The sequence below is a fragment of the Fulmarus glacialis genome, unplaced genomic scaffold (assembly GCF_000690835.1).
Source record: "Fulmarus glacialis isolate BGI_N327 unplaced genomic scaffold, ASM69083v1 scaffold42927, whole genome shotgun sequence".
Classification (NCBI taxonomy): Eukaryota; Metazoa; Chordata; class Aves; order Procellariiformes; family Procellariidae; genus Fulmarus; species Fulmarus glacialis.
In genome coordinates this window covers 26,398-50,155 of record NW_009224623.1, presented here as the reverse complement: position 1 = coordinate 50,155, position 23,758 = coordinate 26,398, and the positions used below count along the sequence as shown (strand labels likewise).

At 41.2% G+C, this 23,758-nt stretch overlaps 1 protein-coding gene across 1 annotated transcript in view; it reads left to right on the top strand.

Annotated features, from left to right (window-relative positions):
- Positions 1-23,274, top strand: part of SYNJ2 (synaptojanin 2) — a 57,219-nt gene extending 33,945 nt beyond the window's left edge. The window contains exons 12-26 of the mRNA XM_009582192.1: positions 467-551; positions 1,797-1,937; positions 4,263-4,455; positions 6,156-6,314; positions 6,530-6,686; positions 8,733-8,850; positions 10,929-11,147; positions 12,338-12,416; positions 13,712-13,880; positions 14,269-14,421; positions 17,071-17,205; positions 18,373-18,485; positions 19,228-19,336; positions 20,664-20,866; positions 22,504-23,274. Of these exons, the coding sequence (XP_009580487.1) occupies positions 467-551; positions 1,797-1,937; positions 4,263-4,455; positions 6,156-6,314; positions 6,530-6,686; positions 8,733-8,850; positions 10,929-11,147; positions 12,338-12,416; positions 13,712-13,880; positions 14,269-14,421; positions 17,071-17,205; positions 18,373-18,485; positions 19,228-19,336; positions 20,664-20,866; positions 22,504-23,274 (2,804 nt within the window). The remainder of the gene's footprint in view (positions 1-466; positions 552-1,796; positions 1,938-4,262; positions 4,456-6,155; positions 6,315-6,529; positions 6,687-8,732; positions 8,851-10,928; positions 11,148-12,337; positions 12,417-13,711; positions 13,881-14,268; positions 14,422-17,070; positions 17,206-18,372; positions 18,486-19,227; positions 19,337-20,663; positions 20,867-22,503) is intronic.
- The last annotated feature ends 484 nt before the right edge of the window (positions 23,275-23,758 follow it).

The following is a 23,758-nucleotide window of genomic DNA, read 5'->3' as shown; positions in this document are numbered from 1 at the left end:
GCATTGAGAGGGGGAGGGACATACTGGTGTGTGGACAGTAAGTTCAGTTACATAGCAATGTGTCAAAAATGAAAAGGAAAAGGAAAAGCATGTTGGGTAAAATGACAAATGGGTGAAAGATGGTGGGTGGTGGGGTGTTGTGGCTTTAGTGATGAGTGGGGTGAGGGAGAGAGAACGTTGAATATTTTCTCATCTTGACATTGCTACAATATAATGCTCTGTTCTGAACTGCTTCCTGCAAGAGAGACGGAGACCAACTGGTGGGAGAAAAGCAGGAAGAAATTTCAGAGGAACTGCAGGGGTTGTTTTGTGAGATTAGATTAAAGGAGCTATGAATATGTATAGCTTGGCGGGGGATACACAAGATAGAACTACAGGAATGATCTCTGACAGAAATTACAAAACAAGTCATTAGAAGAAACAACAAAATAGTAACTCTTGTATGACTTCTTCCTCTTGCCAACAGATGATGAGAACTGCCCTCCTGACATATTTGCAGTCGGATTTGAAGAGATGGTTGAATTAAATGCAGGGAATATTGTGAATGCCAGGTAGGTTAAAAAAACCAAAATAACAAAAAACCCAAAACCTCAAAAACAAACAAAAAAACCCCCCAAAAGAACAGTCTCTTCCCCAAAGGAACCAGCCAAACAAAAGCTTCCAGAGTTGTGCTTTGTATGGTCAGGTGTATTGAATATTTCCTTCCAAGTCTGTTGCTTGTAATCATAGCTGGAAATATGTTTATCATTAACAAATGGCATTGGGACAGTGTTGAAAGTGCTGTTTCTCTGTGAACTTCTGTACAGTAGAATACACTGTGTTTTCTAAGTCTCTTAAGTCTTTGTGTTGGCAGAGGAGGATTCTGATAGTTGACATTGATTCAACGCTTGTCCTTAAATCCCCGTCTGATGTTGGAAAAATGTGCTCAGTGACTACAAACATAATTGGCATTCATGTGGTAATTCTAAAATGAAGGAAATGTCTCTGTGGCTAATTGTATTTGTGAAAATTATGGCTAGAGAAGAGTTAAAGGCAAAGCCGGAGCTTGGCTGTCAGCATATACAGTAGGCTGTGGTGTATACTGGTCCTTTTGAATCTGAAGGAGGAACAGGGATGGAACCCTGAAGATAATGTTTCCCACGCTGATTCATCAGGCTGACCAGTTAGTTGTCTGTTTTGGGAATGACAAATTACAGCAGTTCTTAGCATGGCTGCTGGGCTGGCAGTATATCTGCATGTATCAGTTGACTTTGGAGATAAGAAAACGCTAGCTCTGTGGAAGCGAAGGTATCTGCACCCACCCACAAACCTTCGGCTAAGAACAGCCAACAGCTGTGGGTAGCCAGTCATCTCCCAGTCAGAGAAGATCCAGAGAAGATCTTCTCTTCACTGTGAGCACAAGAAATCTTACGAGTCTTGAGACTCACATGGATTTTTAGTTTTATGGTTATGATTATTACAATCAGCTTCCAGTTACCCCCAGTGAATGGGGATATCGAACGTCATGTGAGCATGGATCTTTCTAAGCATATTGGACAAAACCCGTCTCAGGTCCAGAAGTGGGATAACTGTATTTGTGCACTGTACCTGGGCTCACTGAACCTGCTAACTCTGGGCTGGCTCACAAGGAGGTATTATCTGTCTCTGCCATGCATCCTACAGCACTTCCAGTTCTGGAGCCAGTGTGTGTACAGCCTAATGGATGTCTGTAAACCTAAGGCACGGTTAATCTGTTTGTTTTATTGACTGTATGTGGTTTGTTTTGATTCCATTAAATGATTTTATGTTTGTTCCAGTACAACAAATAGAAAAATGTGGGGAGAGCAGCTTCAAAAAGCTATTTCCAGGACTCATCGCTACATTCAGCTGACATCAGCACAGCTTGTTGGTGTTTGTCTTTTCATCTTTGTACGACCCTATCATGTCCCTTTCATCAGGTAAAAAAAAAAACCAAAAACAAAACAAAAAAACCCCCAACCTGTGTCTTCAGTAACATCTGCTGTTGGAGTGCGGCCAGAGAGGGTGGGAGTGATTTTTCAGCTTGGTGGGAATTATGCAAACCTGGATTCTGGTCTCTGCTCAGTGTGGGAGAGACACATGTTTCCAGGCAGCACTAGTCTGGAGTCCATCCTCCTGGGTAGCGCAAAGGTCGGGCAGCCCCAATATCATCCTCCAGTTCAGCTGAGAAGCCGGGCATGCTCCAGGTGGGCAGCCAGGGTGTAGCACCTCGTTTGGGTGCTGTCTTTCTGGAAAAGGAATGATCTGAGCTAGTAAGTCCAAGAGTGTTTGGAGCACCAAGTGAAGGCAAGTGCCTGCCTCTGCCCGAAGGGCAGGTTTTACTTTCTACCCCTCTCCTTAGTGTTTCCATATGGAAACAGGGCCAGTTCCAGGCCTGAAAAGAATGGTGGAAAAGGAGGAAAGGGAGGTGGGGAAAGAAAGCTAATTTTGCCCCCTGACGTTTTATAGAATTGAGAGCCCATTAAGTGTTTGTCTCTCCTGGATGTCACAAGAACCATAACTATGTGCCTAGTCAGGAGGGTGCAGAGCTGTGTGTCCTCCGCTTACTAGCACCGATGTCCCTGGAGACTGATCAAACTCCTCTTGCCCTTAGAAGATTCTCATTTTGATTAAAGAGGAAAGATAAGAGTACCAAGCCACAGGGATTTTTGCATTCTGCAAATGCCTTTGCCATGAGCAAGAATTTTGCAGGCTAAGTGTGAGTGGGTAGGAAATGAGTAATTAGCCCAAACTATCTTTGGGCATCACTGTCCTTAAAGTCTAGAGTGATCCAAATAGTGCCCTCTACTCTACGTTAGAGGCACTGATTCGCCACTGCATTTTGTGACTAAAATATCAAAAGCTGCTTCTTTCTTCCCTCTGGTCTCATATCTACTGAGAAGATGAGTGCAGGAAGATGATGCTTGTATTTCATCAATCAAGAAGTTAAACATACAGTGGGTTATCTCAATATAACCTTTGCCGTGAATGCACATCAGATGAGTATCAGTCAGCAGTTGGGTAGGCAGGCAGCAGGAAGGGAGAACTCCTTAGAGTGAAAAGACTGAACACGTGCTTCTTTCAGAGTGCTTGAAACCCATCTTTTCATAGAAAACCTTGATGATCCCCTTTTGCCTCCCTTGAGAGTGTCTTTTCTGGAGGTTTTCTGCAGTCAGGAAAAGAGAGGAAAGTAAAGGGGGAAAAAAGATAGAAAAGATGGGATGCGGGGAAGAGAGAGGAAAATGAAAAGGAGGGGAAAAAGAGAGCCTGCAACATCTTGCGTCACTGAGATCATGAATGCTTGACAGTAACTCAAATTTAAGACTTAATGGTTTTCCTTCTGCCCCTTGCTTAAAGCCAGTAATATTCTAGTCCAGATCTGCTTGACTTCTATCTGGAAAGTAAAATTTTCTCACTGGGAAGGACATGCATGGTGCTGGGGTTGCTTACAACGATGATCTCGTCATTTACTTATCTGATCAGACAGGCATGCTTTATTCTCAGAGTAGACTGGCTATCTGGGAGAAATTATCCTGTGAGCAGGTGGTCTGCTTTGCCAAGCGAGTCATCTTTCTGTAGTAAAGTGTATGCTAATCACGACATTGAAATACTATGTAATTAACAACATGGAGGACCTAAGCAATTTGTCATCAGTACGGAACTCATTTTAAGAGTTAGGTATAAATAGTTGTATCTAATAATCACTGATTTTATTGCATCTGATTTAACAAATTATGGATTATGATCTGTTGCTCTTCAATTGACTGAAAAATCTGGCACCAACTGTGAAGTTGGGTTTCAACACATAGTTGCTAATTACATTGTTAACTGTCTGAAAAACAGATTCCCATATGTTCAAAAGTAAAAGGAAATATAATAGTAAACTTAGTTATTGTCACTATTTTGAAGATCATGGTAGAGGTAAACTTGAAAAGTATATTCTGTAGAAATTCCCAATATTTCAGAAATAATGTCTTGCTTGTCTGTTTGGAAGGGACAAGAAGAGGAGGAAAATACTTCCAAATAGTTTTATTTCTATACTATTGTATTATACTTAATTTACTTTAATATTATACTTAATGAAACAAAAGTACATGAACATCATCAAGAAACTAAAAGATGTGCCTAAAAGCAGCAAGCTTTCTGGAGGGGAGAAGACATGGCATTGTAAACTGGCTTTTCCTTTATGTTGCAGTCAAAGTTAATTGAATGTTTGTCCCTGCAGCCCTTTACTCTCTTCTCTTTCTATTTTTTTTTAAATACAGGGATGTAGCAGTAGACACCGTGAAGACAGGAATGGGAGGAAAAGCTGGAAATAAAGGGGCAGTGAGCATCCGTTTTCAGTTCTATAGTACCAGTTTCTGCTTTATATGCAGTCACTTAACTGCTGGGCAGACTCAGGTGAAAGAGAGGAATGAAGATTATAAAGAAATCACACAGAAACTCAGCTTTCCAATGGTAAGTGTAGGTGTACATACGCTAAAAACATTGGAGATAAAGGTTGTATCTTTACATTATGAAAGCTGGTTTCAGGTCATCAAAGAAGTCATCTCAGTGCCATGGAGAATGGGCATAAAAGAAATTGGTAAAGAAAACGTAAAAAAAAAAAAAAAAAAAAAAAGAAAAAAAGCATGTTTCACAGGAGACCAGATACCACCCAGTATAGCACTTGCTGTACAAAAGTTCTATGCCTTTCAAAAAATACAGTTGCCGCAGTGCTTGAAAAGTCCTCACCTTTGAGCAGTTTTCAAGTTGATCTTTCAGAACAGTGCAACTTAACTGGCAAATCTGTAAGACCTCATGGATAAGACCTAGGTGACTGGTGTTAGAGCTGGAGAGCATGGTATTGGTAGCTCTTGCTGCACTAGTTGGTAAGGGTTCCTAAAAGACCATCTGTGCCACTCGGTACATCAGTGCTTTAGCTGCTCCCGCTCGGGTACGATATATCAGTTCTTGGTCACTGATATGGTACTTTCTCTTCCCTTCATCTTGCCCTCATGAATGTGTCACTATTGAGGAACTGCTGGCTTTTCTCAGTGTGTGGCAAGTAGGCACTACTGGTCTGTATGAATAACTTTTCCCCTAAATCGTGTCAAATCAATCACCCTAGTGTTTTGTTTCACACTAGTCTCCTCAGGCCAGTTGATAATCCATGGGATTTGGTAGCAGTGCCTCTTTGCTTTCCGTAATGTTGGTTGCTTTATTTTCCACAATGCTTGCTTTCTCAGACCTCTCTGGAGAGGTCCTAAACCAGGGAGGGAATGGACCTGTTTGTGTATTCTGATTAGTCAGCAAAAAATGACATTTAGGTTGCAAAGCCTAAAATTTTAACTCCCTGTTGTTTGCAAGGTTTAGAGGCTTGGCACATGCAGCGTATCAATCAGTTGTTTTATGTAAGAACTAATACTGACAGTCTGAACGTCCTGCATAGCATATCTGTTCCAAATGGCCATAAAGTTGTACTCACGGTATTTTTTCCTTCTAATACCTCATTAACTATTTTATGTCCTTTATATTCACAATAGCTAAATGTACCTTGTGTGTATAATGCATATAAAGAGTGCCCTCTAGTGCTGTGACAGCCATAGCTCTGGAACATTTCCTTTACGAATCTCTGGGTTTTAGAAGTTTGTAGCTTAACTGAAAAAAAACAACAAAAGACTAGTTAGAGGATAGGATGATAAACTTAGAATTGGAGTGAATTTTCATTGGCGTTTTATTTCAGTACATTTGCAAAGTTATGATGTGCACGTAAAATCAAATTTGGAGCTTATTCTTACTCAGGACCTTTGTTGCTGAATGTGCCTTGGTACCAGAAGCACATTTTGTGTTTTATTTAGAATATGTAAATACATGTGTGTGAACTGTGTTAGGGAAACAAACATATATTTTTAATATTCACGATAGCTTAGACATACCTTCAGGAAACAGGGGTCAGAGTCTGACACTCTTGTTTACAAAATTCAGCTCAGCGAGGTGCAAAAGACACTGAAAGAACCATTCCATTTTAGCACAAGATGGATTTTAGCAAATAAAATGTGGCAAGTAGGTCCGGTATTTAGTAATTCAGAGGAACTGAGTGGTACGTTTCAGTGCATGTAAAAGGTGTATTCATGAATGTGATTTAACATTAACAGTATTCCGTACCTCCAAACTAGGGGCGGAGCGTGTTCTCACATGACTATGTCTTCTGGTGTGGTGATTTTAACTATCGCATTGATCTAACATATGAGGAAGTCTTTTATTTTCTCAAACGTCAAGATTGGAAGACACTTTTGGAATTTGATCAACTACAACAGCAAAAATCCAATGGAAAAGTAAGGCAGTGTGTCTCATTTTCTTGAATATCTACATGTTGGCTTGGTCTAATTCCTTGAGAGAGTGAAAAAGTTGCATTTTTAGACCTGTGTTTGTAGTACATGAATGTAGTAATTTCTTTAAAAATCTTGTTTGTTTGCAAGGAAGTTGATACATCACAATGGCACCTACCTCATCTGTAACTTAATCAAAGAGATGGTATTTCTTTTCATAGATTTTTAAAGACTTCCACGAAGGGACTATTAATTTTGGACCAACATATAAATATGACGTCGGCTCAGAGGCTTATGATACAAGTGATAAGTGCAGAACCCCAGCTTGGACTGACAGAGTGCTTTGGTGGAGAAAGAAATTGCCTTTTGAAAAAACAGGTGCGTAGGATCTTTCCTTCTTCTTTATCTGAAAGCTGTTTTAGATTTCATCCAGAACCCACATAAGGGGATTTAATCTAGTGAATGGTGAAGAAGGGAGTTAGTGAGTTCTGCGCTCAGAGCTGTCTTTAGATGTGCCCGTAGGCTTAGGCAAATTGCAGTGGCTTTACTCAAGCAGATGTTCTTTCAGCTTCACTGGAGTAACTTGCAGAGATAAGAGAGAGCCCTTTCTGCTTGAGCGTGTGAAAAAAGGCTCATGCTACAGATTTAAAGGTGCCGGGAGCTTGCTGAGGAACTGAAAACAATCCAGCTGTAGCAATCTAGAAATTATTCTGTTGCTTTTTAACAGAATCATTAGTCCACATAAAGTTCCCGTGTTTATAATGGCTAGATTGTTGTAACTGTTGTCGTCAGTAGATGTATAAGCACTTTTCTGTAATTTCTTCTGCCTTGGTAATTCTTAGGAATATTTCTGCTAGTTTCTGGAATTGGGGGAGATTTCATTAATTAGTGCTTATAAAATACTTTGAGATCATGAGTGGCCAGCACAACAGAAGGGCTGTTTTCACTTGTTATTCAAAAGTTACAATAACAAAATAAAAAGTATTTCTTAGCGTATCCAGGGACAGTTTTCATAATGATTCCCTCAGTCTGCAGGTACATCTATCTCCCAATGTTCATAAAATCTGAACAAATTCATATTAAAAGTGTAATCGCTGGAGAAGTAATTTGGTGTGTGCCTGCAGATGCGATTTTTCACATGCCTGGGAACTACTGCTTGGAATGCAAGTCATACGATGGGTACACTAAGTGTAAAAACTACAGAGCAAAACTAGGCAATCAGAGAGTACATGTCAATGTGATGTAGAGTTATTCACTCTTATTTAGGGAATGAAAAATAAAGTAAAATGAGGAGCTTAAACCATTGATAGAAATGTAATCTGGGAAAGAAAAACTGTACGAGACATAATAAGGAAGTTAAAACAGTCCTCTTGTGCTGGCTGTTTTCATTTTAGGAGAAAGAAAACCCTTCAGCATTTTCAATACATACTCCTTATTTTGCATGGCAAGGCCTGCCCCTGGGAGGACTTTAGTTGATGGAGTAGACACAGCATGTAGGGCCTATCTAGCTGGTCTACAAGAGCTGAGGCAGGTTCCTTTCTTTAGAGCTTGTAGGCCTCCCACAGCTAGGTCACATGGGTATATGACTGATACCTTGTCTGTTCACCGATCTTCCCAGCCCTGCAAAGCTTTTCTAATTGGTTTGCTGCCAGAGTTTCTCTCCTTTACTGCTGGTGGCAAGGCTCTTCTGCCTCTCGGCTCTAATTCTTTTGTCTTTCTTCTTTTTGCTGCTATAGGCTAGAGGACTATTTGCCTTCTGAGAAGAAAGTGTAGCCCCAGTGCGAGTGATTAGGTGAAACACCATATTCCGTATTAACTCATTTTCAACTGCACAGAAAAGAGAGAGAGTTATCCATTAGCCCAAACACTGACCTAAAAACTTTCCTGTTATTGACAGCAGTATAATACCTCAACGTAGCACAATGTCTGGAGCACTTTTGGTCACCTTAATGCATTGCAAAAGAAGTATTTGGAGGTTGGATTTGCATGGGTTTGCTTTCTCCCATCTCTTGTGTATTATTTCTCCAATCCCTGTGCATTCAGATTGCCATGTATTTTGCAAGTACAGTGTCTGTTTCTATGCTCAATAATAGAAGGGGCAGGAGGGAAAATACTAATATGACTCTGTCAATCCAGATTGTACAGGTAATTGATTGGGTGACATTCAGGTTAACCATTTTGCAGGTGTCTTATTCTAGTGATCAGCTGTCTCTGTTGCACTCCCTGTCCTTTCTGTATTTTTTTTCCTAGTCCCTAACTTGTGAATCTTTTAGGATACAAGCTCTTCTTTGAATGGTGTATACAAGAATGAAAAAACCCCACCTCTCACTGCTAGAGTGTGTGAAGTGCATCCTAATAAAATAGCTTTTTACTCTTAGTAAAACAGCTTTGAGTGAGTTTTAAATTATGTTTTGTGCTTCATAGCTGGAGAGATCAATCTTTTAGACAGTGATCTGAATGCTGAAACTAAAGTCAGGCACACCTGGACCCCTGGAGCCTTGATGTACTATGGGAGAGCAGAGCTGCAAGCATCTGACCACAGGTAAAGTCCTAAGCAAATAATCAGAGAAAGGGCTGCTAGGTTAGAATGTGTCGTACTGAAGTACACCTTCAGAGTGAGGGACCGAGTCTGATTGTAACAGGAATTACACCCTTATTCTGTGTTCAGTATCCATTTGGTGGTTTTTTTTCCCCTCGTGGTGGGTTTTATACCACAGTGGTAAGTATCTATGGTCCTGCATTGATTTCTGCTGCACTGTGATCTTGGCAAGGGTTGGATAAGTTGCAGCAACAGGTATAGAAAACAGGGCTTTCTGTTGCTTAGTTTTGGAAAGCTCCGATACCAAAACAAGCTGCTCTGATGGACTCCCACTCAGCTTGCTGTGGGAGAGGAGGAGGTTGGGACTGTGTGGCCTGAAGAGGTGTAAGCCATGTATATAGGGCCAGGTGTGACCTCTTCAGAGCAGTGAAGCATTGGGCTTCTGGGCTTCCCTTAGAAATGGAGATGAGAGAAGGAGGAAAATACGAAGACCCGTGCCTCTGGTTGGTCCATATCACTAACTTCTCTTTAGGGATATGAATGACCTTTCTTTGTTAAAGTTGTCACCACTTCACTTCTCTGAAACAAATTCTTTAATAAATACACCTTGAAAGCTCCCTTGCGTTCAGAATAATCTTTGCCTCACCCCTTGCATGCCCTATGGAAATGCTACAATATTGTTCCTCATAGCAGCACTCAATGACCCGCAGTATCTCGCTCTGCGCTTCTCATGGTGCTCTTATGCGCGAGGACTGTTCTGTATTCCTCCAGCAATGGAAGAACATTCCTCTTGCAATCAATTTCTCTGTGTCAAGGCTTTGACATTGCTGTGTTCCACAAAGCACAGTGGAACTGCTGCACTCATTATATAGAACCCTGAGGATGCAATCTGTGAAACGTGGCTGTTGTACATTGGTTTTCTATTTCAGCAAACTTGACTGCAAAAACTGCTTTTTAATTACAGTCAGCAGGTTTGCTTTCCCAGGGTTTGTGCTGGAGAAAGGGCTTAGCTGTCTTTGTGACATATGGAAATGCATTATGATTCATGGTGCTTATAGAAATAGTTAAGACTTCGTATATGGTTTTTTTTTTCCCTTTACTATTCCTTCTTAGCTCTGCTGTTGTTGCTTTCATATGTTCCGGTAATGCGTATTCCAGAGCCTGCTCTATTGCAAGTAGGAGGCAGCAATTTTGACATAGTTAGAAGAGCAGCCATCCCAGTTACTGCTTTGTATATATGTGCAGGTGGAAATCTGAGAAAGTGGATTGCATCCACTGAGATGAGACAAGCTTTACTCTTTCAGACAGCTTTCTCAATTTTATTTAGATCTAACATGCAGAGAGGTCATTTGTAAGAAATGGCTGAAGAAGCAAGTTTGCAGTGTTGACTGTTAATAATGTGATGGATTGACATATGTTTGCTACATAACCACAATATACACTTAGAGTACCTTGTCCTTAGTTTTTGGAAGAAGACATCTTTATGTGGCCTTGTCTAACAGAAAATAATATATTGCCTTCCTGATCTATAGAATTTTTGGGAGACAGCTGTTTGATAATGAGTGAAGTATTCTGGTATTTTTAGACTGCAGGTTTGCCAGAAGTGCTACACACAATTGTTATTTGAATTCCTTTATGGTGTGTCCTCACTGTTACATTCAGGTAATGCAGGGCTGGTAAATATAATTAACAGTGCTCAAGGCATGATCTTCCACTGCAGGAATAATGAAACAATCTACCAGACTCTGAACTTCTGGGTTGTATTGCCAGCCATAGTGCTTTTTTTGCAGTGAGACCTTAAATAATTTGTTCTGCTTCTCTTTCTCTGTAGAACATACATAATAATCACTTCCTTCTAAGGTATAGCAGGCTTAATTAAATATTTGCAATGAAATTTGACATCGTGGACTTAAAAATCATCATAGATGTATAGAGTTTAAACAAGATACTGTTTGGCCTTCACACAACTAAGTTTGTACCTGTCCTACCGCTTGACATTGATTTTGATTTTATATAAGCATTTCCTGTTGGGTGATGTTGATCTTAATTTTATATAAGCATTTCTGCTTTGTTTCACATAGGCCAGTATTAGCTATTGTGGAAGTGGAAGTTCAGGAAGTTAATGAGGCTGCCCGTGAGAGTGTTTTCCAGGAAGTGTCATCTTTCCAGGGACCACTGGATGCCACAGTAGTGGTAAATCTGCTATCACCAACACCTGAAGAGAAAAATGAATTTCCTGAGGACTTGCGTACAGAGCTTATGCAAATGTTTGAGGATTATGGCACTGTTGTTCTGGTCAGGTAAGATTGGGATGTGAAATGGCGTGTCGTCTATTCAAAAACACAAACTAGAAATTCCCTTTTTGTTCTGACAGAATTAACTTTGTATTAGAAAGTAGTATGCTGAATTCCTTTACTGCATGTTGAATGCTTCATTAGAAATTGAATACAAGTATTTGAGAGCTCTTACCTCTCATCAACATGTTAAGGAAATAGTCTAACGGCTCTCTTGGCTAAGTGGAGGAGAATTTTATTTGGTACAGCACCATAAAGCAGAGGCTTTGATGTGAATCATCACCTTTAGATTCAGGCCTCATTACCGTGCATTGCTTTTGCTGGTGGGTCCTGGGGGCCCTGCTTCACTTCCTCTGAGGAGGTCTGCTCTCTTCCAGCACTCTCTCACACTTCCTAGGATTTCCTGGCTGGCTCTCCTTTCTTTTGGGGGTCATTTTGCTTATTTTTTAATAGTATGGCTTCTCGCAGTTTGAGAGGGAGAGTGTGATAGCTTCTGGCAGAGCAGTTTAATTTCATTCGGGTTGATTCTGTACAGGGCTCCAGCATATCTATGAGATTTCTGTTTTGAGAAATACAGGCAAAAGACCTGACAGTTGACCTTGGAAACAAGACCAGAAACTTGTTTTTGTTGTATTTGACCCATTTTTTAATAGAAAAAAATGATGACCTGTTTTTGTATGGTTTTATGAAGTACCAAATATACGTTGAGGGTTCAAAAACAGCCCTGCAGTAACAGCAGCACCATTTTGCTTGTGGAGAAAAGGAGCAAGAAAAGAACATGCTTTGGTGGTTTGGTTTTGTTTTGGTTTTAATTGCTTTAGAGCTTGATGGTATACTAGTCTTTGGGAACACCACATGTCCTCTGAGGTGACGGATATGCAGAGCCATGGAAGTTAGTAGAGGGGGAGTGTGGATATCAGACTAGGTATCCTGTCAACAGCTGCTGAGATCTGCTGCTTCAGGAGCAACCCAGTAAAGGGCAGGGTGCTGGGGTCACACAGGGGAGGATGGGGGAGAGGAAGAGCCCAACTAGGATTCATAGATCACTTGCTCCTCCCCAAAAAATGGAGTTGTGAGGAAAATACAACTAAAACCAAATACATAGCTGTACGAAACTATCATGCTTGCCTTTCAGGCTTTTCATTCAATGGTGAAGTAAAATGCACTGTTTTCTCTCCTCTGCCTTTTTTTACTAGGATCAGTGGAGGTCAAATGCTGGTGACATTTGCAGACAGCAAGACAGCTCTTCGTGTTATGGATATAGATGGTGTCAAAGTAAGCCTCTCTCAAACCTATAATAATAAAACCTATAATAATAAAACCTATAATAATAATTTCATGACAAATTTCTCAAAGGTGGTTGCTTAGAATGAGATAGTTGAGTTTCTAGCTAAATCAAGTAGCGTTATTTTAAAGCAACTTAGTGCTCACAAAGTCCTTAGTTTTCACAGCTGCTGAGGGTTTTAATGCAGTATTTCAGTTTCAGGAAGGCAGGAGGTGACTTTTCTTGGAGCTCCTAAGCAGTGCTTAGTATCTGGCCTCTGATAGCGCTGCAGAATACATGGACTCGGTCATTGTTCTGGCACTTGAAGCGGTTCTCCTGAAATTATGTGTAACTTTATACTGTTGCCAAAGCATCCTCACGATTGTGGTTTGGAGATGTTTTGTTTCTCTTAAGTGTATCAAATAAACTGCTTCTACCAAGCTGGAACAACATGATTCATTGGCCTCCATGGCAAACTCAGCATTAGCAGTAGGCGTTTACCTTCCCATCCCTGCTCTTCCTTCCCACGCACATACTCTACAATTCATCAACCCCCTCATTTATTCCGACAAAACTGTTTGTGGGGCTGCACTATAAATTTAACATTAAAGTAATGGATTTAACCCTCATTCTTTTTTCGTATTTGGAGTTTTATCTATTAGTTTGGCTCATTTCATTGATGTAATCTATAGCACAGACCCAAACACAATTGTACGTGCACAATGTGTGAAGGTGCTGGGAACCTGATTCAGGAACTTTCCAAAGTAATTTTGCTGCTGAAGCTGCTGCCTTGGATACATCTCACCCCAAATGTCATGGAGCAACACATATAAGCAGCCGTGGTCTTAATCTGTTTAATAATATACTTCCCTTATACATCAACCATCATATAAGGGATTTTTTTGAGCAGAGAGTCTCCTTACAGATGGCATCAGGTAGCAAATTCTTGTGTGTTTTAAAGCTACTGACTCAAAAATGGAACCCTCCCACACCATTATTACTATCACAGTATTGTTTTGACGATATTTGATGTTTCACCTATTTCTCAAATATTTCCCAAATGCAGCAGCAGTGCTTTTGAGCTGTGAAGCTAGTTTTCTTTCAAGAATATTGTTACAGTCTGAAAACTTGGTTATGGGGATAGGAATAGTGCTTCCTTTTCATTTAGCTTCTAAAATGAAGCTTTAGTTACATCAGTTTCTGAAGCAGTTATACAATAGACTGGCAGCACTTGCTTATTCTGTTCAAGTATTCTCATTTTGTGAAGTTGCTTGGCAAACGGAAAACAATTCTTTCTTTGCATTAGGTTAGAGGCAGAACAGTGAAGATCCGGCCCAAGACCAAGGACTGGCTAAAGGGCCTTCAGGAGGAAATTGCTCGAAAACGGGACAGCATTGCCCCCATGTCCCCCACGGCAAACTCCTGTCTTCTGGATGAAAATTTTGACTTCTCAACTTTGGACTATGACTCAGAAGGTGAGCAGCAGGTTTCTAAGCTAAGTTGTGAGAAATTGCTTTGCTGACTTTGGTTGCACAGAGAAGGTACAGTATAAGTGTTAGTGGTATCTTAATTTGTAACGAAGCCACACTTCTTAAAAAAGAGGATTGTAACTACAGCAATGATCCGGCACTGTGCCTAGGCAGAGAACTGTTGCTTAGAGCATCCTATCAATTTAGTGTTATAACATATGTTAGCAAATCCAAAGTATGGTACTGTTGTCTGTATAGAAACAAATTGTAATGAAACACATGGGTTACACGAGAAGCTTGCCCAACACATATATTAAATTCATTGATTGGTAATAGAGAGAAACAGAGAATGCATTTGCTCACTAAGCCTTTTTTATCTAATATTTTAATTCAGGTGATATAGTGGAGGATGAAGATGATTATTTAGATGATGCTTTGTGTCAACACCTAGTAGCAGACACAGCAGAAGATATGCCTGAAGGCTGTGGACGTTTCGCATCCATAAGTCAGTCAGACGAATCTGGACAAAACCCACGGCTGTATAAAGGTAAACTATCTGCATTCCTTAAAGTAAGACCTGAAGGCTTGTTGTTTGTTCTCCTTTTGTCTCTACTTCCCTGTTCATTTATATTTTCATTGTAGGTCCTCTAAAGATAAGGATCATCTTTTTGGTACATGTTCATACAGTGCTCAACCCCCCTTGAGTTAGTGAGTGTAACTGAGGCCCTCAGGCGTAACAGCAGTACAAATAATAAAGCTTAGATCCTCATTCTTTCTAGCCTAGGGCAAGGCAGGAGTGCTGAAAAATGCTGGTTTCCTTTTGTAGAAATTAGAGAAATTAAGTCTTTTTATCCATTTGATGTTGTTCAGCAGCAGAGCATACAACAAAAAATTGTCCGTTATTTTCTTATTGGTGAGGGCCAGAGCAAAACCAAACCAAAGGAATCCTGTTGATTCAGTGATGGGCTTGGCCCTGTCCTTTGAGCAATAGCTGTGGCAGTGCAGTCAGGCGCAAGCTGGACAGTCCAGGAGGTTGTTGTGTTCAAATGACTTACTTCAAAGAAGCCTAAAGTTTCTCCTTTATTCCTATTTTATTTATTTCTGAAGAAGTCGAGGTTCACACAACAGGTATATTAATTCTTTTAGTGCTTCATAAACGTGCTACCTTTTTTCCTGGTCACCTGGCTTGTTTGCACATTATTGTTAAATGGCTTGGTAAAGAGAAGATAAAGCTGTGAAGACAATACAGATAAAAACTGTAGCAAGAACTAGCCAAGCCAGTGGTGGTCTTAATTGGAATGTGATCAGGACATGCTTCAGTGACCAGCCATTGATAGGCTGGGTCACGTATTAAACACTTCATCACGACAGCAAGTGATTCAGAAGCTGTCTTTCCGCATTCTCTCAGAAGTGCTTTGTCTTCTGACATGAAGGTATTAAAGTTTTCACTTTTAAAGGTTGAGTCAGAAGTAGAGTTCAAAAAGATTAAATGAAATTCGTAAGTTTATACAGACAGGTTTTCCAAACAATCAGAGTGATATACAGCTTTCTTGCCCACCTTGAGTCATAGGCTGGGTGCAGTGTGGCCAGACCCAGAAACCTAGCCCTGAGCCAAGGAGTAATCTGTCATTATTAAATACTGTAAAGCCAATCACTGATGCCTTGCCCTCCAAACACTTCTGGCCTACTGTGTGATGATTCATTAAGCTACAGAGAATTGCAGTGATTCTTTTCACCCACACTAACTCTTCTCCACAAAAAATATCACAAAGTAAATGGAGATTATAAAGTATAGTTGGAAGGAGGTCAAGGTGGGGTCATGATCTCACACAACTCAGAATATAATATATTCAAGCCATCTTGAAAGTCTCTGCAATTTCAGATGCCTCCATAAGCTTCCAATTCTGCCTGAGTAACTCCTAATCAAAGGTATGATGATTGCATAGCTGGTGTTAGACAGAGATGGAAACTAGTGATGGGCAAAACAGTGTGTATGTGTGTTTCTGAGGGCAGAGAAGGGCATAGCCTCACAAAACTGATGTCCCTGGGAGCCGTTGCCTAAAACCAGCAGCCTTTTAGGGGAAGGGATAGAGTGGTGGTGGCTGGTCTTGTGTTCAGCGTTACTACCAGAATTTCAAGCTGTGCGTTTAGGCGCCTGCTTGACTCCTTGGATCCTACCGATGAGCCCATATCTGCAGCTTAGAAATATTGAAAATGCAGAGAAAAGGGGGAGGGCGGGTTGCGTAGATCACAGGCTGTGTCTCTGTGGCCACCATCCGTTGCTGAGTGGGAGTAGGAAACTGAGAGGCAGCTCAGTATTCCCTGCAGAGCACAGCTTTCTGAAAAACAGAAACTTGTGTAAAAATGCCTGAAGTGTGAGAGACTGCTGCTACCACAATTCCTTCCCCATCCTCTCCAAACCACAGGGACAAAACTAAACCCAGTGGATTTTGGAGCCCTAAAGAATATAGCTACATGGCTGGGCAGGGAAGGGAGGTGAGAGAATTGAAGTGAAAGCCCTCACTTCAGCAGACTGGGAGACTAAAGCAATCCCTACTCCTCACCTCTCCAGCTGTCAGAGAGGCTAAGATGGGATGAAAGACTCTGTAATAGCCTAGACATGTAAGGTGCAGCCAAGCGCTATCAGTTTGAGGTAGGTGTACCTGTTAGGAGACGTTGCTGGAAAGCAGAGATGTGATGAGTGAGCCATTCAGACAGATTTTTCTCTGGCATAAAAAACAGTTCTCCTGAGCAAGGAACATTGTCGAATCCTCAGAGGGAATTCCTGCATTCAGAAAGGAAGAGCAAGGGATTGACCATGACTAGCCTCCTCGTGGCTGCCATGACAGTTTGAATGAGAGCGGGTTGCCACCATGTCTGGCTGTGAAAAGCTCAGAATCTAACAAGGTGACTAGTAACCATGAAATCAGATGCAGGCAGTCTGTGTGCTGGCACAAACAATTAATAAATGCTGGAAAAGGAGAGAGAGAAGTATTTGACAAAAGGGTAGACGTTTCCTGGAGTGGGAGCAGGGAGGCGTTCAGGGAGAGCAAAATAGTATGAAAGGAGCCACGTCATGTTGCTGAGATACCTGGTTGAGGCTTGCCATTCATAATCACCTCTCTTCTGACCACTCAGATTTGGTGCATCTCACCCAGCAGGTATCTAATACAGATCCTTTCTAAAATTTCCCTAGATGATACAGACCTGGCCGATTTGAAGCGAGAGCTGGAGGCAAGTGGGGAACGCCACCGCCGGACTCCAAGCAGGTCTCTGTCCATTCCTACCAGGTCTCGGCCACCTCAGCCGCCACAGAGGCCTCCCCCCCCTGGTGAGTTTAATGTTCTTTAATGTTGTGTTGGCCCCAGCTGAACAGTTTGCCTGCCATTTCTGGGTGACAAAGCAAGCAATACCTTGTTCTGAAATGTCAGGCTGTTGAGGTACTTGTACTTGCTTCCCAGTCTGTTTCAGCCTGACTATGGCTGCAGTTAGCAATGGGAGAAGTTTGTCTTTGAGATGACAGATACTCCACAAAAAATGCCTTTAGTGAGGATGGAATAGCCCATATGTTTCATACTAACTCATCACTCAGGTTAGCAAGTTGACCAGTCACTGAGTGTTTTCTTATAGTTTGTTTTTTTCCTGATTTAATTGTAATCTTCCTTTTAAAAAGCTTTGACAAAGTACTTATGGACAGTTTTTGTCCTTTCCTGCTTTGCAAGCAGTTCTTGCTTGCTTTTGTGTTTTATGAAAGAAATGCAAAGTGGCTTATGATTTTCAGTGAGGCACAAAGGGGAAGTGATGCTCTTTACCTAAGCTCTACCCACCTGAGATGCCATCGGTGCTATGCTGCTCCTGTTTTGTGGCTACTTCTGCATGAATACTGATTGCTAGATCAGCATAATCATCTTTGCCTTCTGTATGACACAAGCTATACATCACATTTTTCTTGCAGTCCAAAAGTCTCTCTTCTGTATATATTTTCCAGCCTTAAATTAAAGGTTTTGTCAGACTCACTGCTGGAAGATAAGTTCTTCAGGGTTATTCCCATTCATTTCTGAGTCTGTTGCACAGAAGTGACAACACTGGTATATGTATTTCTGTGCCTGGAATGCAATGTTAATGTTTAGCTGAGATTATTGAACTGATTAAATGAAAGCAAGACTAACAGGAAACTGCTTCCTGAAACAGTTCAAGATTTCAGCATTTTATTCTGTGTTGAGATTTTTCCACCTTAGATTAGACCAGTAACAGTTCAGCCCATCACTCCTCTAGATCGAAGTGTCTTGCTCTTGGCACTTAGGCAGAGGGACTTAAGGTCCCCAGTGTCCTACAGCAAGGTCTTGCCTAATATGTCTGTCCCTGGAGGAGCAGGGAGGGCGACAGCATCTCTTTTATTTATCGCAAACAATTTCAAATTACATTGGTTTTGCTCCATTGCAGATAAAATGCTGTACCAGCTCTTCAATGTAAAAAGTCATTTTTATTCCTCTTTCAGCCGGAACATCAGGGAAAAAGTCCCCCTCAGATGGTTCCCTCTCTCCAGGAAGCCACTCCACCGGCTCCATCCTGGCAACGGCAAAGCTGCTACCTGGAGCCCCTCAGCAGCCAGTGAGTCCTGCCGCTCAGCATGGCCACTTAGCGTTGCCCTGATCTCCCCCATCTACATAGACACTGTAGACACTGAGCATCACGTACACAACATACCTGTCGTACAAGGAAGGAAGTCCATCATATGCCTGAGCTGGAAATGCTACGATGAACTTCTTGTAATGTACTACTAGACATTAGGACCTGCTAGACACCAGAAAAATGTTATTAAATTGCCAGGAATTAGAAAGGCCGAAGAGGGAGAGAGAGAATGGTGCAAGACCAGGGCACTGTTGGTTTATTCCACGTGCTGCTTTCTGACAGATGCTAACTTGAATTTTCAACACCACAATAATGTGCTTTAATTCTTTTCTCGCCTCTTTTTTTGATGGGCCATGCTAGCGCCCAGCGTACAGGAAAAGTCTTGACCATTGCCAGCAAGGCTGCTAGCCCCTCTGAGGAGACCAAGACTGGAATGTGGGAACACTTCCCCACCCCTGTCTTGTTGGATGTATTGAACAAGGGATGGCTAAGGGACCAGCTGTGGCAGTAAGCCATCAGCCTGTCTGTCAGCTGGTAACAAAGCTATAATACCTGCCAAAAGACTCCCCACCATTTCTGTAGTATTTATAGATTGCTGAATAGCCACTGGCAAAACCAGAACTTTACAGGTGTGTGAGCTTAGCTGTAAGATTAAAGGTGTACAAGAAAAAACAGTTCTCTGAAGGTTACTCATCCTCTTTTTTTTTTTTTTTTTTTAAAGCCTAAAGTCCGGACTGGAATAAGTAAACCTTACAACGTCAAGCAGATCAAAACCACCACAGCTGAGGAAGCAGAAGCAGCTATTAGATGTCTTATGGAAGCTAAAGGAGGTGAGCACAGCTTTCTAACTGACTTCTAGAAATCTTTAAATAAAGAAAATTGTAGGTGTATTCATCCTTTCTGTCATAGCCCCGATGCACATATTTCTGTTCAGAAGCTCACCTGAACACTGACATACACATTCTTGCAAGATGGTACTTGGTGTTCTCTGTCAGTTCTGATAATATTAATCTTCTTTTTCAAGATGACTCAAGTTGTATATTTTGTTGTAGAACCTGTTACTAGGAGCACCTTGGGTTATTTATGTCCTGATTTAGTCTGAAAAATTAAAAGATAAAGATGGGATCTTACTAAACTGATGGTGCCTGTGTTAGCTCAGAGTTGCATAAAAGATATTTGCTGCTCTATTTGGTGAATGCTCACTATTGCAAGCACAACTAGAGAGCAAATACAGCTGTGGGAGAAATAACCTGGATTCTGTTCACATTTGGACAGCAAGTATAGTTGTAACCTAGATAGAAGCTTGCACCACTTCAGCTTGAATAGCTAAGCTAAAAGGCTACTCTGTGTTTAGGCTCTCTATCTAATCCCTGGAGAAGAAAGCTTCTTGCAAGGGCAAGTTAAAGCAGGAAACTAGCTTAGCTATTGAAACTTAGGCAGTGTGACTTTACCTTCCATGGTTACAAGTAGTCTTTCTGTTGATGCTGTATGAATGAGAAAGAATGCAGTATGACTCCAAGATCGCTACCCAAGTTTGCAAGGCTCTCAGCTCAGGAGAAAAACATCCCTTTTCATTTGTAAATGGAGCAAATGCAGTCTGGAATAATCCAATTTAATTAGAAATATCATAAAGGCATCTTGATGTTTGTTTCTCAGAGTGTGCTGTACATTTGTTTTTGAAATCAGATTTACTCTCCATTCATTTTGAAATTCACATTAAGCATTTCACTCAGTGTGGGTAAGAAAACTAGTCCGGTCAACATCACTTTCAGTCCCTTGTGCTGTACTACCAGTTGGCATTTACAGTTCTTCCCAAAGTATTCTACAAGACGTGGTCGGTATCATTATCTTGATTATCCACATAAGGAAACAAAGGCAAAAGGAGACTCAGGACTTGAGTTCAGTACTCCTGAACCCCCAGCCAGTGTTTTATCCACTTGGCCAAACGATGGCACAGCACTGCTGTTTTGGCATGAAATTATTTCAGACAGGGGAGTGACCGGATTGCAAAGGTCTGTGTTTATTTCTAAAACCTACCTTCCTGGCCTGAGCACATTCCCTTTAGGCATGCACATTTTGGGAAACATGATTGTGAAATTAATTATTTTCAACCTACATTCTGATCAAGCCAAGATGCTAACTGGTTTTGCTTTTCAGGACTACAGGAAGATGCACTAAAGCCTGCTCCAACTAGAAACCAAATGTTCACCAAACCCGAGCCTCTTCCCAGCATGACAAAGTCAGCATCGTTTCAAGGGTCGCAGGTAGGACCAGTGCTTGTGCCCCATCGCCCGCCACCCAAAGTTCCAACTACGAAGAAGCCAGTACCTCTGCAAAGGACCGGAGTCAAGGTGGAAAATGTAAGATAGTTGCAGCAAAATGCATCCAGCCTCTATTACAAGAGGGGTGGGCTGTTAAACGGTCTGTGTGAAGTCCTGTAATTTAAAGTTCTTAGCCAGCAGGTACTGAAATGATTTTGTGTATTGTAGCCATCAAGGCATAAAAATGCACTAGGCAATCGGAAAGGAAAAAGAGCTTTGACTTCCTTACTCAGCTGTATTCAGCTTTTCTATTTGCCAGTCCATTCTCTTAGATTTTGTTACTTTTCTTTTGGGTTGTCTAAACTTCGTCAGGATTTAAGACTCATCCCTTCTTTATCACAGTGTTTACTTTTGACCACATCATGAGTGGTCTGCTCTGTATCGATTTGAGGCAGCTTCCTGAGCAGTACGCTGTTCTGTGTCCTGTTCAGAAACATCAAACTTTTCTCATGCACCTTATAATGGCATTCAGCCTTTCACTTTGGATTCTGGATTCTGCTCAAGAGTTCAGGGTCTTAAAAAATACAAACCTGTAGGTGTTGGGGTTTTAATCTGTCTCTCTGTCAGGTCTCTACAACGGAGATAATAGTTCTTCATCTCTAGAGCTGCTAAAATGAGTATTTAATGGTGAAAGCAATTTAAGTACAAGAGAAAGACAAATATAACCTTTTATATTCTCCCTTTGACAGAACCTGGATTGCTATTTTGGTGTTAGTTATATGAAATCTTCTGCAGGAATATATCTATTTCAGTTTGACTCTGCTTCAGACTTCCGCTCCTTCGTCCATCTGAGTGAGTTCAGATGGGACTTGCGTACTTGAAAACCACCTCCATCGTTAAAAAAAGCATGCAGTCAAACGTAGGCAACTTAACAGCAGCATATAGACAGAAGTAGCAGGGGATATGTCCGTCATGAAATATTGACTAAATATTTTGACTGCATTAAAAAGCCTGTATATTATCTTTTAATACTATGGGTGAGTAATAAAGAATTAAAATGCTTTCGTTCAGTCACACTGAGTTTGAGAAATCTGAAGCAGCCCTTGCCTTCTTGGACTGAGCTGGGTTCCAGTTATTTATATATTTTTAAATATTGAATATATGCTAGATTGTATTTCAAGAGCTTGCTTTTATCTTCAGTTCCTAGCATCAGTGAGACATGACAGAGCCATTAATGCATTTCTTGGGTTAGCTTAAGCTAATTGTCCTCCAACCATATGTATCAGAATATACCCAAAAGCATGTGCTAATGGCCCTCTTCATTTACCCCTCCCTATGCATTCTTGCTTAAATAATACTAGTCAGCAGAGAGATGTAACAAATAAATAACTCTTCAGAACTGTGTTAATTTGGTCTGGAGCAAAATCCTAACATGAAAGAGAGGTGGTCAGAAAGAGATGTCTTTTTGATACAGGGAGCGAACAGGTTGTAGGATCCTTGTCTTCAAATAACACTCTGTAAATGAACACTGGTCCAAGGCACGATGCATGAGAACAGAACCAAGCAGGTACAGTGTAAATCTGTGCTGTCAAGCCTCCTCTTTGTACTGCTTTTTTTTTTTTCTTCCAGTACCATCAGCTTTTCTCAGTAACACCATCAATAAGACTTGCACTAGAAGTGACTCAGTTTAAGGTACCATTTTTGTTCTCAAATTTCTTGTTCTTTTTCCCCCTCAGGCTATGTCTACAGAAGAGCAATTTGACCAACAGACAGTAGAGTCTCCTTTTGGCTTGCCAGAGCCCTGTCTAGAAGCCAGACCTATTCTTAGTCCGACCAGGATTACTCCTGTCCCTAAACCCAGAACACCACAACCTGGGAAGCCTCAGGAGAGCAGGGGGAGCAGTGAAAGGCAGCCCCCCTCAGGAAGCATGGCTGAGGCCATCACACTGCCTCCCCAGAGTGCTTCCTTTGCCCCAAAAGTGCCACCACGAAGAAAGAAGTCAGCTCCTGCAGCTCTTCATCTGCAAGTTCTCCAGAGCAGCGACAACCCACTTTTTAGTGGGTTAATGTTCAACTCCAACAACAACAATCCTGGGTTCTGCCCCCAGGCTCACAACTCTCAGGTCCCTGTGCAGTCTGCTCTCTCAGCTCCTACATGCTCTGCCAGCCCAGAAAACACCACAACTAAGCACTTGGCACCAAATGCTGCAGAATTGCTGGCTAACCTTCAGGGCCTTCCTGTACCAGGCGGCCAGCATCCACAGCTCTCGGATACCAGCTCCCTTCCAGAGAATGCCAATCTTTTGGACCTGGACACGGATTCTTCCTGCCCACTTTCCATACAGGCAGCATCAGCTACTTCTCCAGCACACACTCCAGCAAATTTAAAACTCCCCAGCTTGAAAGATTTCAGTCACTGGGTTACATTTAGTGATGACGAAGACAGTAGTGCACTGTCAGAAGGGTTCAACAAACTGCTTGTCTTAGAACAAAACAAAAATACCTGATGAAGACAAATACTGATTTAGAATTGTAAAATTTCGTCCCTTTAATGTTCCTATAGAAATCAGAAATATCATGCAAAATAAAAATAAATCTTTTGTACAAAGATTTTTATTTAAGGAAATAGATTATCTGTCCATGCTACATTTCATTTTCATGTTTAAAGACAAAGATACTATCCCTGGAGGGAACTGTATAGAGTATATACAACCTAACATTACCTACAGCTTGTTGGCAAAGTTCTTTATTCTAAGTTATTTCTTTTTATTAATCCATCTTAAGATGTTTTGTTTCATTTCAGGTACAAATCATATGTAAGGACATGTAATGATGTACGGAAAAAATGTTAAGAAAAACATTTTCCTGTGAAATTTATATATTAATCAATTTCTGTCACCTGAAATAAAGAACCCTTATCTTGAATAGTTAGACTGCTACAGTTATTCTGGAGCAAGCATCCAAAAGGGGAATATATACCAGTATAACTAC